Genomic DNA, 14,268 nt, shown 5'->3' on the forward strand with positions numbered 1-14,268 from the left:
GCCAAGAACATTCCCCAGATGCATCTGTTGTAGATTTGAACATATATCCCATAGAAGACTAAGCAAAATTGCCCTAGTAGCACTAAAGTAGCTAGAAGTGATTTGACATCAGTTTGTGCACCACTATCTTCTGCATCACAAAGACTAAACAAAATCCAAGGTCACAGCCACGGAACTACAATGCCTCAAGTAGCATGCCTTTAGCCATGTTCACCACATTATGATACCAAGAAGTTGCCCATTTGAGAAGCAGCTGAAAACTTCCTTTCTACAGTTGTTTAGTTCATCCTACCTTTCTTACTGGAACCAAGAGCATCATCATCTAGATCTTCATCAAAGATTTCCCGTCCATCTTCTACATAACCTATCCCATCTGTACAAAACCAAAACGTTAAATATTTATGGCTCAAATTCTCTTCTGTGATATTTCTAAATATCTTCATAATCCAAAGCGCTACATAAACATTTTTTTCCTTTAATATAGAGCAAGTGATATAAATGCAAACATTAAAATCTACAGCACTCTCAGCTGTATCTTCTATTAGACTAAATACATTATTATTACTTAATTAGAAATTACCAATTACAGTACTTCTTTTTAAAGTTACATCGCTGACAACTGGAAATAAAGTTCCAAAAACAATTATTAATGGAAAAATACTTTCACTATTATCTTAATACAGCACTATGAGAACAATGCAAGACTCATTTCCATATTAAAGCTCATCCTTTTTTTTTATCCACTAAAATAGTTCTAGGAATGCACTGAACTATAACTTACCTCAAAACATGAGCATTATGAAACCCGGCTGGTTATAACACTATAATTGAAATAACTCTCCAAATGAACCTTAACTTACCATCATCAACAATCCAGTCATCGTCCTGACGTTCTCTGACTATCTTGGAGTACTGTTCTTCATCTATTTCATCGTAAACACCAGTGAACTCCTCAACCTACAGTTAAAGTACACTGGTGATTAGCTGTTCCATTACTTATTCACATTGGTCATCAATAAAAACACAAAAGTTCCCAGGAACTGCATGTCCTCCTAGACAGATGCATTATTTTCATCTAGTAAGCACAGCTATTCATTCAGTTTAAGTTTCTTTTTTTTTTTTTTTGGCAGTGACAAAAGAACTATTATCAATTTTTTAAATTATCACGTTAAACTGAATATACTGAAAAAACAGCAGAGATTTCATTTGAACCTGATATACTTAATTGCTCTTTTCACGCCACAAAGAAATAAAATAATTAATAAATCCTAACAATTACGAGCTCTGATGTTCTGCTTTATTCCTAGGTACCAAGATGAGCTCAGTGAAAAGGAAGGTGATTTGATGTGCTGAAGAATAATGCTGAAGATGCTCTTCTGTGCCTAAGAGTGAATTTGCATCTTAATGATCTGTGCATTTCAGGCTTCTTCAGACTTATCCACCTCAACGTGGAAGCCACTTTCTGATAACACTACAATTAATTGGACGGTCTTGATGTCACGCTGCCAAATTTTAGTGGTATCAGTGGAATACTTAAATTTTGTATTCTTTGTGGAAACAGAGTATCAGTGTTCATGGACTCACAGAATTAATTTGATTTGGAAGGGACCCTTAAAGGCCACCTACTCTTACTCCTCTGCAATGAACAGGGACACCAACAATATATTACAATATATACAATCCATATTAGTGGATTTCAGTCATGTAAAGCTTTGAAATTTGAAGACTAAGATCACTTGAAGTTAAAAAAAAAAAAAGTTATTCCTATCATAACATTAACTAAAGCAATTACATTTTAAAGGCTGTTCCTTCTTTGCTCTCTGTGGGGTAGCTACCAAGCAAATATGTTGCATGTTTTACTTGCAATGATTAAAGTTTAGTTTTGAAAACACAAAAACAAGTAAGAAAGACAGTTACATTCCAAAATATACACATCATTAAAAATGTAAGCTGAGCTGAAAGGCAGATTTTGTTTCCTATAATTTTGGGATATGTATAAAGGGTAGTTAAACATTTCAGCTTATATTAACTTTTTATTAAAGAAAAGAGAGGGGGGATTTTCACCTCATATTTTAACTTTTCTCCAGCTTTGGCTTTTTTCAGACGTTCCAGTGCTTCTTGCTGACCTCTTTTTGACTTCCTCTCACGCCTAGAACGCGACGCTGCAAAACTCCCAGACTCAGGCATAGCTGAAATTAATTAAAAGCAAGAGAAGAAATTTTAGTAATGAGTTGCTGTTACCTTTGGTATTTAGTTTTCACTGATGCATTAAGAACTGGTTGTAGGTACTCAGGTAGTTACTGAGCAAAATCATAGAGTCATTAAGGCTGGAGAAGATCTCTAAAAGCATGAAGTCCAACCGTCAGCCCATCACACCATGCCCGCTAACCACGTTCCTCAGTGCCACATCCACACGGTTCTTGAACACCTCCAGGGACAGTGACTCCACCACCTCCCTGGGCAGCCTGTTCCAGCACGTGACCACACTTGCCAAGAAGAAATTCTTCCTAATACCCAACCAGAACCTCCCCTGGCACAACCTGAGGCCATTCCCCCTCGTCCTATCGCTAATCACATGGGAGAAGAGGCTGACTCCCAGCCCGCTACAACCTCCCCTTCAGGTAGTTATAGAGAGCAATAAGGTCTCCCCTGAGCCTCCTCTTCTCCAGACTGAACAATCCCAGCTCCCTCAGCTGCTCCCCACAGGACATGAGCTCCTGACCTCTCACAGCTTCACTGCCCTTCTCTGGACACGATTCAGGGCCTCAGTGTCTCAACATCTCCATCAAAATAGAGACCCCGACTGTCCTGCACTTGGCTAAAGGCACAAGTGTACAGACATCACGGACAGACGTTGGTAAGCAGTTCTGGCATTAGGGAACACACGGCCTCAGACACGCACAGAACAAGCAGGTTCCATGCCAGTCGACGTTCACCAGGATCGGGAGGGATAACACAGATGCTGGCCCCCCGGATTTCCAAAGCACCCCCCAAATCTCATCAGCCTTCAACTGATAAGGACCCTCCCCAGTTTCCCTGAGGACTTCCAGTTCCTTGTATTTTGCATGTCTCCATGACAACTCGGGGATAGATAGACAGGCTGTGAAGAGGCCCATACCGCTGCAAATCAGCGATGTTCGTTACGTGGATCCACAGCGTTCAGGAGCGCGGCTGCACTGAGGCAGAGCCGTGCTCCGCCGACACCTGACGGCTGCGTCCCGGTTCTTTCGCACCCTCACCCATCGCAGCAACCCCCGCGAGGTGATCCCCTCCTCCTGACCCCCGGAGTACCCCGCCCCAAAGCCCCTTCCTCCCGCCGGGATCGGAGAGCCCCGCCACCGAGTACCCAACTCCCCCCGCCCACCACAGCAAAGCGGGAGCACAGCCCAGCAGAGATCAGCCCAGCCGCCGCCCGCACGGCCCTCACCGTTCTCAGCCATGGCGCCCGCGCGCGCACCACTCGCGCCAAAGGCGAAAGTGGCGCGAGACGGGAGTCCCGCGAGCCGCCGCCAGGGCGGCAGCCAATCAGGAGCGGCGGCGGCTCCTCTCGCCCCCTTCCCACACACACGCACCTCCCACCCCGCCGCCCCTGGGCGGGGGCGGGCCTTGCGCTGCTGCCCGGGGCTGGGGCTGCGCGCGGACCGGAAGGGCGGAATGGGGCGCAGCGGCTTCCGGTGCGAGCCTGTGTGAGCGCGGCGCTGGGTGCGCGGCGGCTGCCTTAATGGCGGAGCTGCGGGAGGGGCAGTGCCTGCCGGCTGTGGGAGAGAAGGATGTCGGCTGGCGGTGCAGCCGTTCCTGTCACGTCCGCGGCTATCACGGGCTGTCCTAGTGCTCCAAACCCTTGTTATTTTTTAAGAGGCCGAGTGCAGGAACGGCTCGGAGAAAGGAATCCTTAGTTGACACCTGATGGGAGGGTAGAATGTGCTCTGCTCATCTTCATCCCGCAGAGACAGCTTCAGTGGCGTGTGTGGGGGATGTTCCGCAGCCTTCAGCTGAGGGGCACGAGCTGTGTATGGAGAAGGGTAGGTTTCAAAAGCAGAAGTGTTTTTAAAAATCACGGCTAAGATGACTGAAGCTTTGAGTCCTTTCCTCTAGAATGGCATAGGTCTGCCTGTGGTGTTATTAACAAACCTTGGGAAACTACTGGGTTTTCTTCCTTTTTAGTCCTTTGATGTTTTTCAGATGTCAGTTGGTGTTGCCTGGTCACTACCCATGGTCCTTTCCACCTTCATTTGCAGGATTTACTTGAGGAGCGTTTGCTGCTTGTGAAAACACATGGGCATTGACTCCGGAGTGAGGGTGCATGACCCGAAAAGGACACAGATGGCCCCAGCTCCTCAAATCTGTTTGTAGTGAGTAGGACCTGGCCTTACAGCAGGAAGGTGGTTACAGGAGCCTTAGGTAGTACTGCTTGGCCCGAATAAACTGGCTACTTTATTTTCCAGTATCTAGAAGGGAGAATTTATATGTTTCTGAAGCTGAAAGTTACTTTGCTTCTCCATGAGAACTCCATTGCTTTGGTAGGGGGGAATTTTTCTTTTTTTAAACAAAGAAGCAACTACTAGATATTGATGCTTCTAATGTACCTACCCACTTCTTGCTACAGTACTGTCTGTTACTGCTGCACCTTTTCTTGGATGGAACCATAAAACCTACCATAAAACCTAGCAGCAGTGTCAGAAGAGGCAGAGGTGCCCCCAACCATCCCAACAGTCCATCCCTGGGCATAGAGAGGAGACCACCTCTCAGCAACAGCTGGTTACTAGATCAGTGAAGCTGTAGCAAACCCACAGCCTTGGAAACCTATAGCTTTGGAGAGTTGGAGCTTGATGATCTTTAAGGTCCCTTCCAACCTAAGCCATTCTATGAAACACTGACAGCTACAAGAAGAATGCCTGTATGAGCTACAGATGCACTGCACCAACTGGAATGCTGTCTCATGTTTTTTTTTTGTTTTTTTTTAATTTAAGTGCGTGCACAAAACAAGATTGCATCACTGAGCATGATATGGGGTTCCAATTCAGAAGGTACTTTATCTCTTAAGCTACAATAAACATTTATAAAATAGCTGTCACAAAATTGTTCAGTTTGAATAAAAATACAGTGATACTGCATTTCACATCTAAACTGATTTCTTACACGTTCTTTGTAAATTCTGAATTGACGGGATTTTAATTCTTTTGATTAAAATAAAACAATACCCTTTGTCAGCTGTCAAACACACAGTGAAATGTTATTCATTCAGCTGATGCCATGATCTGAGATGATACACAATGATACAGTTAACTTATCAAACTGTACTTGTTGATGTAGCTCCACTGTGGGACAGTGCCGACTAAACAAAACCCTTTTTCGTGAATGCTTGTTCAATCCTGGCATTCATCTTGGGCCATAACAAGAAGGTATCTGTTTCCCAGGGCATAGCATAACAAGCATTTAAGTGCTGAAGGAAAGGGGAAAAAAAAAAAAAAAAAAGGAAAGGGGGACAGTTTGCTTTGGAAAAGAAAAATAGCCCAGCAAGGTCTGGGACTTCCTCTGCTAAATGGCTTTGTCACAGCAGATTACCTTGAGCTGAAGTTTAGCATCCCTTTGGACAGTCATACAAGAACAGCTTGGTATGACCTTTGCTCAATTGTCTTTGAAGTAAAAGAGTGGGAATTTCACTGCGCAGCTCCAAGCCACTCAAGGTTCTCTCAAGGAAAGTGTGATAAGCTACAGGAAAAAGCACGAGAGAAGCACGGTAATGAAGATGGTAGGCAGCCAAAAGCACAGTGCAGAAGAGGAAGCTCAGAAAACCTGCGCTCCCAGATTTCAACGAAAGGTGACAAATATGTATTTTTCATGTTGTTTTCTTAGAGCTATGATTTAAATATCTCGGTTCTGAATCAAAAATAATATTTATGAATAGAAAATACTGAAAACCACTGCAAGAGCTCTGAGTTAATATATACTGCGGGATACATTAACACAAGAATGTACAAATGGAGTATAGTATCAAACCTATACTAAATTGACAAAGTAATTACTGTATGGAGAATAATTCTGTTCTTCCTTTTTATATCCAGGGCATGCATGACCTGTCTCAAGGGCAACAGGACAAAAAGTTAAAATTCTCAGATTCCAGTATTACACATTAAGCTTATGCACTTTATGCTTGTTAATTTTTACGGTGATGAAAAAAATCTGTTGAAATTAAGAGGGATTGTATAAAATATAGAATGCAAGTAGACTATGAATTATAGCAGAGATAGCAAATTCAGCTGTGCTAACTTAAAGCATTATTATATCATTGTTACGGACAGAGTATCTTTGTGGATAACTGTGTGTATGCATGCTACTGCCCAGGATATGGGTGTGTATATTCTATGTGTACTTGACAAACACAAAGTATTCCGTTCTCAGACTTTTAATCCTTTTGTTGGTCTGAATTAATTCATGTTATCACTCAACTTAAGGTTTATACATCTAATATGATTTAATTATTTTCATTTTCATGTCATTTCATTTGTTATTTCATTTCAGCAGCTAGTTACTCAACTATGCTATTCATGTGACATTTTAACATGAATTACATTAGCTGCTATAGCCAGTGCTGGCTGCATAGGGGACTGAAGGAACTAGTGAAGGAGCACAGATTAAGTAAATTAAAAATAAAAAAATCTGAAATTATTTCCCACCAAGAGTTCTTTGATTTCAAAACTCTTCACATGTATTTAACTTACTTATATAAATCTGAAGAAGGAGATGCTTCTCCATCTGTTTATCACTGAAGATGATAATGCGAACATTTATGTTCAAAGAGAAGGCTTGTTAACTACCAGGCCTGTAAATGCCTTTTGTTCACTGCCTGTCTCCTTTTAATTTCTTACCCACGTTACTTGCTAACAGTAGGATAAAGAGGATAAAGCTGCTACTATGACACGAAGACTCTGAAGTGTAAATGTGAAATAGGAACTGGAACAACAGCTTCCATTAATTTGCCATCTGACAGAAGAAAGTTGGTATGGAAAGAACATTCAGAGATTAAAAAAAAAAAAAAACAAATCAGCAAATGCATTAAATTCTAATTGCAGTTAAACAAATCCTAGTAACTCTACCAGAATCAGTTGAATTTACCTAACAGTAGCAGAGAGCAGAACTGAATCACCTACTTCCCTCATACAATATTCCTTTTTAAGTACAAAATATTGTAATGTAGATTAAATAGGGAAGACAAGTTAGAGCAAATTCACAGAGAAAGAGCTCACATGTAATTATAATGTCTAAGAATTAAGTCTGATGCCAATGGTATTCAAAAGCATACAGTTATTGCCACAGCATGGAAGTCTCTGTTTTAACTACTTTCAGCACTCTTTCTTTACAATTTCACAAAATGAACAATCAATGTATAAGGAGAACATTGCTGCAGAGAGGCTGTTGTTTCAACACCTGGCTGAAGATCAAATATACTTCCAATAGTAAATGTTCTGTATTCAACCTTTTCAAGACTCTTCAGGAGGAAAGACAGTCATATCACACTATCAGACAGACATATCACACTATGCTGTGAAATAATTGCCAGTCTTGTTGCAGTCCCCCCGTGTCTCTTGCTGAATAAGTGCCAGTAGAATCTGTGCTCACAGTATCGAAAAGCAGTAAGGGCTGGCTGCTCCCCAGTGGAGGGACAGTGAGGGCCATGTCCCACAGCCTCTGAGAGATATCAGTAGGGCAGGCTCTGGGAGAGTGCTCAGCAGCCAAGTGTCCAGTCCATGCAAGTCCCTGGTAGTGAGGCACCTCTGAGGTCAATCCATAAATGTAACTCAGGGGCAAGTCAAGGGATGTTAGCCTGGGTCAGGCACAGCCTCATCATCACCAGGCATGGCCATGGTGATGACACAGGTCCAAGGTCAAAGTCATCCCGTGGGTGAGGATCAGACCTGGAGATGGTATCCAAGGTCAGACATAGCCTAGTGTACACCAGACAAGTGTGGTGTAATGGGGAAGGTCCAAAGTCAAGATGGGAAGTAGGGGCATGGCTATTGCTGAACTGGAGGTTGGCACTATTACAACACAGCTCTTGGAAGAGTAGAGCCCTTGAACAGAGGGTAGATGCAGGTGAGATTGGTTACTGGTGTCCTCAGGGCACAGGCAGCTGCTTTCCCTCCTGAGCAGGGTGCATCCTTACATCTCACAGAGATCTGGGCTCAGAAAGGAAGTAGTATGATTTAATTGTTTGGGTTGTCTGTAGGCTACTTCATGAACATTGACCTGGGGCAGGGACAAGGACCTGGGAAAGAGACGTGGTATACGGGACTTAAGGACAGTGGGGACCTTGGAGACCATGTCTCAGGGAGAAGGATTTGCTCAGGAGCCTGGAGCTTGGCAAAGGCCAGCATGATGGGGAAACCAAAGCTCAGGGTCGGGCTGATGACTCAGAGTGAATTGTGGACAAGACCCCATACAGCCATGGGGTCTTTCTGTGCTCAATTTAGAGGTTGAGAATGTCTGCGCTACCTGTTAGGGTGCAGTAAGGGTCAGCTGTTCCATAAGGGCAGGAATAATGGCACAAGTGGTGTGGGAAAGGCATTGGCACCAGTGGGCTCAGCCATAGTAGCCAGGGTCAGCCAAGAGTCTAGATCACCAAACGAGATTTTCAGCTTGCCTCATCACCACAGGCAAGCCAGGTTTGGTGACAGTAATGTGAGTCAGACAGGCCAGGGACCACCAGACAAGTCCACAATGATGAGACAAATCCCAGGCCAGGTCAGGAAGCCAGTCCACAGGTCAAAGTCTAGATCAATTGGGTACATGGCAGAGCTGAGCAGCAGCGTATCTGTATCCATCCATTCCTATAGCATACTTCAGGCATTGACTGAAGGGCTGATCTGAAATGAGGCTTCCAATCAGTTTTGGGGGCTTGATCTGCCTTATTTTAGGCAAAATGGAAGAAGCTGTTAGAATAAGAAGTCTTCAGAGTTTCCAAATCCTGGGATTAAACATGGGCAGTTGTTCGGTAGAACTTGACAAGTGTTGCTTACTTTCACCCACACCCAGTAAGGAATGGAGTTTCCAGATAATTTAGTAGCTAAACCCATGATTAAGCATACCAGTACTGTACATGTTGCCAGGGAGTAGTAGGAGTGGTGCTGCATGTTAAGGAAAGGCAAGTCAAGAGCCAAGGGGCTGGCAGCACAGGGCATCACCAGCCAAGGCCCAGAACCACAGTACCTAAGCAAAGTGAACATGGTCCAACCAAGAGTCCAGATCGTAAGGCCATGAGGCAGGTCTAACATCAAGACATTTTGTCAACTGGCAGGCCAGGGTTAAGATCAAAAAATAGGTCTTTAGAAACAAGGAAGGGCAGGGGTCAAGCCAGGAAATCAGCCTGCAGTTTCACCTCCAGATCATACCGATGGTTATGTGAAGCATATGGTGGAGATCAAGACTCCTCCAACACTGTTCAGAAAGGGGCTGAGGCTTAAATAGGGCTGAGCCCATAGGCTGAGTGCGGAGTGGAGGCCCCAAATGAAGCTTGTCAGGCCATTAAGTTCATTTAGTGCTCTCAGTACCCTGACACATATGAAGTGATTTGTATCCAAGACTAAACTGCACAAAATTCTCACAAGTGCCAAGCCTCCAAGCAAATATCAAATATTTCCTCCCAGTCATAGGAAGCAGCTGTATTGTGCTGGTAGATTTTTTCCACAAGTGCTGAGTGGATAGAAGATGCCCAGCCAGTTACATGCCATATCAAAAGCTTCAAAGTTGGCTAAGTTGAATTGGGATCTTAGGGTTAAACAATCTTGATAATTAACAAAAGCTAAACTAGCTAACAAATTCTCATTTTACAGTGCATAAGTGCATGTTTTGCTTTAAATAAGGTATGTAACTCTACCCAGATTATAAAAATCTGCAGTTGTTAAGCTTTTGGGTATCCAAAATATTAAACTTTGGTCTCCAACTTCTGTGCAGTCTGGAGTACAATTTTTTGGTGTTTTACTTGGTAGCTTGTGAAGGCATTTGCATGAAAATTTGACAAATGGGCAGATAAAGGCTGACAAGAATGGTATTGGAGGCTTATAACACTGGAAAAGTCAGAGTGATGGAATACTGCAGATCAATCCAAGAAGTGTGAAATTGAGCCGGGGGAAAAGGAAGGTGGCTGATAGATTGAAGATGGGTAGAAGAAAATGCAGTAAAAATATGGGCAAGAAAGACAGTCTTAGCAAAGGATTTTGTGTGGATTTGAGGGAATTGGTATGCATGTATAGAAAGGCATAAGAGGGGAAGCTGAAACTGATCCAGAAAGAAAATAATGGCTTGCAGGGAAAAAGTGAAAAGAAGGATAACAACATAGTTTAAATGTACATAGGAAAAAGATTTTTCTTAAATCATATTTTATCTGTAATGAGTATTCACTCAATAGCAGGACAGGCAGAGCATGAATCATTTAGTCAAACCTTATGCTGAGATAGAGAAAACAGTGGGACCTGTGACGTTCAGCTTTATATTTGTCGGAAGTGGTAAAGTTGCAGCTATAGTGCTGTGCTTACACCATTCTGCAGTAATGCTGTAGAGAACTCAAAAAACAACACAGAAGATAATGAGATGGTCTTTAAAATATGACCTCTGAGAAATCATTGGAACAATTAAGGCTGTTTAGTCTAGAAAAAGCATATGAGATTTGTCAAAAATAAAAACCTACCTGGGTCTCCGCTCCAAATCCTGAAACTACTGATTCAAAATCTTAATGAAAAAATAGTCAATGCTTACCAAAGGCAAAAAGAATGAAACTGTTATCTATGTCCAGTAGAAAGGCAAGCAAGGGAGTTAGACGGCATCAACGAAAATTCAGGTAAGATGTTAAGAAAAAAACTTTCTAATAAGAGAGTAAGAACAGTGATAAGAATGGATTGACTAGGTTGTTGCAATTCTGGGAAGGGAATGATGAAGAGTGGTTAGCTAATTGAAATTCTTCACAACCTCTGTGCATCCAGCAGGAAAGTCCCACTGCTGGAAAAGCTGTCCTCCAATGACAACCCAGTAATTAAAAGCTCGATTGTTAAAAATAGCAAGGACAAAAAAAAAAAAAAAAAACAGTTTAATGATGGGAGACACAGACCTAACATTTCTCACTCTAAATGACTTGCTCAATGGAAATATAAAATTAAGACAGCTATTCTCTTGCTCAAATACCAACCATGATTTCTATCCATTTTCTTCAAAAGTGCTTATAAAAGCTGTTTACAAAAGAGAATGCAAAGAACCTCCCCTGAAGTGGGTAGCCCCAATTATTAAAGATAGATAGCACTATCAGGCATGGATGAACGGCACTTTAAAAGCCTCTGCTTTTAGGAATTTGTTATTTTCTGACGATTTGTTTATAAATCATATTGGAACTGAAATGTGCCTTTTTGTTGTTGTTAAGTCTTATTGTGGTCTACAGCTCCTCACGAGCTCTGCTCTCTGGTGGCAGCGATGGCCCAAGGGAACAGCATGGAGCTGCGTCAGGGGAAGGTCAGGTGGGGGTTAGGAAAAGGCTCTTCACGGAAGGGCAGTGGGCATGGAACAGGCTGCCCAGGGCAGTGAGCACGGCCCCAAGTGCTGGAGTTCAAGGAGTGTTTGGACAATGCTTTCAGTCACAGGGCTTGGATTTTGGGTGGTCTTGTGTGGAGCCAGGAGCTGGACTTAATGATCCTTGTGGATCCCTTCCAACTCAGTATATTCTATGATTTTATGACTCTATTATTATTGAAAGACTGACTAATTTAATTCTATACATGTATTTTGAGTATATAATATTAAAAATCACATCTCCACTACAGAAAAAGAGCCAGATACAAGACGATGTTACACCAAATCCTGTTTTTTTTTTCTTTTAGTAATTTACAGACTGTCACTGTGTATGAAAATGTAAGGATTTAATCCATATGCAATTCTGTAAGATTCTCATAAATCTGAACCATTTTGGATTTATTCTAACAAAAAGGTGATAGTTTGTAAGCTCTGTGCATTCCACTAGAATGATGAACTACACCCTAAAAGTGAGTTAAAGCTACAGTATCAGATTATATGGAAACAGCAAAGTGATGGTGCTGGATGCAGTGAGTACCAGGAGAGTGTATTTAAATTGATACCTTTCACTCTCTTCCCATGTAAGTGAGAAAAAAATATATCACATTGTGGTGATTTAATCACAGTCTAAAAATCTGTGATTTAATTAATTGATCATCACTGCAATAAGGTATCTTTTTCTTCTGCTTTGTTGTTGTTGTTCTTGATTACTAATTCTAGCGAGCTTAGAGTTGCTGTGGTGTAGATAGGTAGATAGAAAGAAAGATACAATATTGTAACTATTCTGAACATAATCCATTCCTCCACCTGACAAGATTTTGTAGCTGACAGTCATCTAAGCCTTCAGGATCCAAAATACACACATTGAAGCAAAAACCAGTTCACCTGTTAAATATATAAGAACTTATGCTGTGATGATTCGTGTAGATGTTTGGCTTTGAAGTCAAACACTGTTTAACCATGTCTCTAACCAGTTTTCTGTAGTCTCCTGTTGATTTCTGGATGGAAAATACCTGAGGATCTCTTTTTCTTTTCTATGACTTGGTTCTTCAGAAGACTATACTTCAGCCTGTCTCATGTGCAGATCATTTTAAATACAGCTTCTGCTGTCTTACTTAGTGCTTCAGATCCCCTGAGGCGTTACTAACATTTGATAATGTTCTCTAAGGGCTGCAATATGTTCCTGTCCCTGCTTTTACAAAGGACATTAGAATCATGGGTGTCTTTCGTTAATACTGCAGTCCGCAGCCTGGAGAATTTGCTGAGTATTTCTAAAATTCTCCGTAGTAGTAACAGCTCTGGACAGCTGAGGGCATCTAAGCCAAATTACCTGTTAGCAAATGGCTAAGAAGTATGTCATTACACTCTGCTGAAGACAGCAGGCTACATCTCTGCTTAAGAATTAAAAGCAGTATAAAACATTATTTGTTAACTAATTGTGAAATGCTCGTCATTTCCCTTCTCAGGCAGTTTGAGGTCTTTAAAACGTTTATTCTCAGTTGCCAAGTACAGGTTTCTCTTTTAAGGATTTTGCCATAAGGCAAGAATGCAATTAGTATGCATTAAACAGCATGATTGTGACCTTGATGCAGAAGGCTTGATGAAGGTTCTCTCCTATCTTAATCCATCAAATACAGAGAAAGGAGAAGACCCCCACTAATGGAAGTGGCCATGTTCAGATTTCAGCCATGTTACATGATAAAGGCTAGTTTGCTAGAACTAGTTTAACATGAGTTATAGGCAAAAGCATGATGGAGGTTTTGTAGGTGCTGGTGTCTACAAGGAATTGAAGTTTATTTAGTTAAAGTTGTGGGCACTGGCAAGTGCTTCACTAAAAGATATTCATAATTTTAATGGCTAGGTTGGAAAAATGGCAGGGGAGAATTAGCTATGATGGCCTGGAAATGTAGAGGAACTTACACAGGGTAGTTGTTTCTGATGAGGGTGTTGAGTGCTCCCTCAGTGAGTTTGCAGATATCATCAAGTTGGGAGGAATTGTTGATCTGCCTGGGAGTAAGATGGTCCTACAGAGGGATTTGGACAGGCTGGATTGCTGGGCTGAGGCCAGCAGGATGAAGTTCAACAAGACCAAGTGCCGGGTCCTGCACTTCAGTCACAACAACCCCAGGCAACGCTACAGGCTTGGGGCAGAGTGGCTGGAAAGCTGTGTGGAGGAAATGGACCTGGGGGTGTTGGTTGATGCTTGGCTGAATATGAGCCAGCAGTGTAGTCAAGTAGCCAAGAAGATGGCAAAGGCATCCTGGCTTGTATCAGAAATAGTGCAGCCAGCTGGAGCAGGGAAGTGATCATCCCTCTGTACTCAGCTCTGGTGAGGCCGCACCTCGAGTGCTGTGTTCAGTTTTGGGCCCCTCACTGTATTTAGGCCCTGGAGTGTCCAGAGAAGGGCAACGAAGCTGTGAGGGGTGTGGAGTACATTTCTTATAGGGAGAGGCTGAGGGAACTGGGATTGTTCAGTCTGGAGAAAAGGAGGCTGAGGGGAGACCTTATCATTTTCTACAACTGCCTGAAAAAGAGTTTGTATCAAGGTGGGGGCTGGCCTCCCAAGTAATGGTGATAAGAGGGAATGGCTTCAGGTTGTGCTGGGGGGTGGGGGGTTCAAATTGAATATTAGGAAAAATCTCTTCTCTGAAAGAGTGGTCAGGCACTGGAACGGGCTGCCCAGGGAGGTGGTGGAGTCACTGTCCCTGGATGCGT

General features: G+C 42.6%; 2 protein-coding genes across 5 annotated transcripts in view; one reads left to right on the plus strand and one right to left on the minus strand.

Moving 5' to 3' along the window:
* POLA1 (DNA polymerase alpha 1, catalytic subunit) overlaps nt 1–3,598 on the minus strand; it is a 194,358-nt gene extending 190,760 nt beyond the window's left edge. Inside the window, exons 1-4 of one of the 3 annotated variants that reach the window (XR_002442148.1) lie at nt 3,428–3,598; nt 2,065–2,189; nt 861–957; nt 293–373 (exon numbers count right to left, since the gene is read on the minus strand). Coding sequence is in view for 2 of the 3 variants with exons in the window: in XM_021408421.1 (XP_021264096.1) it covers nt 293–373; nt 861–957; nt 2,065–2,189; nt 3,428–3,440 (316 nt within the window). In the remaining variant the exon portion in view is untranslated. Of the gene's footprint in view, nt 1–292; nt 374–860; nt 958–2,064; nt 2,190–3,118; nt 3,248–3,427 lie in introns of those variants that run through there. The other 2 variants (XM_021408421.1, XM_021408428.1) reach the window with 2 other exon arrangements.
* The window catches only part of PCYT1B (phosphate cytidylyltransferase 1, choline, beta), a 46,254-nt gene continuing 35,165 nt past the window's right edge, over nt 3,180–14,268 (plus strand). Inside the window, exons 1-2 of one of the 2 annotated variants that reach the window (XM_021408470.1) lie at nt 3,180–3,261; nt 4,239–5,821. In XM_021408470.1, coding sequence (XP_021264145.1) covers nt 5,744–5,821 — 78 coding nt within the window. In that variant the 5' untranslated portion in view covers nt 3,180–3,261; nt 4,239–5,743. Of the gene's footprint in view, nt 3,262–3,691; nt 4,023–4,238; nt 5,822–14,268 lie in introns of those variants that run through there. The other variant, XM_021408469.1, reaches the window with a different exon arrangement.

This window comes from Numida meleagris, chromosome 1, assembly GCF_002078875.1.
Source record: "Numida meleagris isolate 19003 breed g44 Domestic line chromosome 1, NumMel1.0, whole genome shotgun sequence".
NCBI lineage: Eukaryota > Metazoa > Chordata > Aves > Galliformes > Numididae > Numida > Numida meleagris.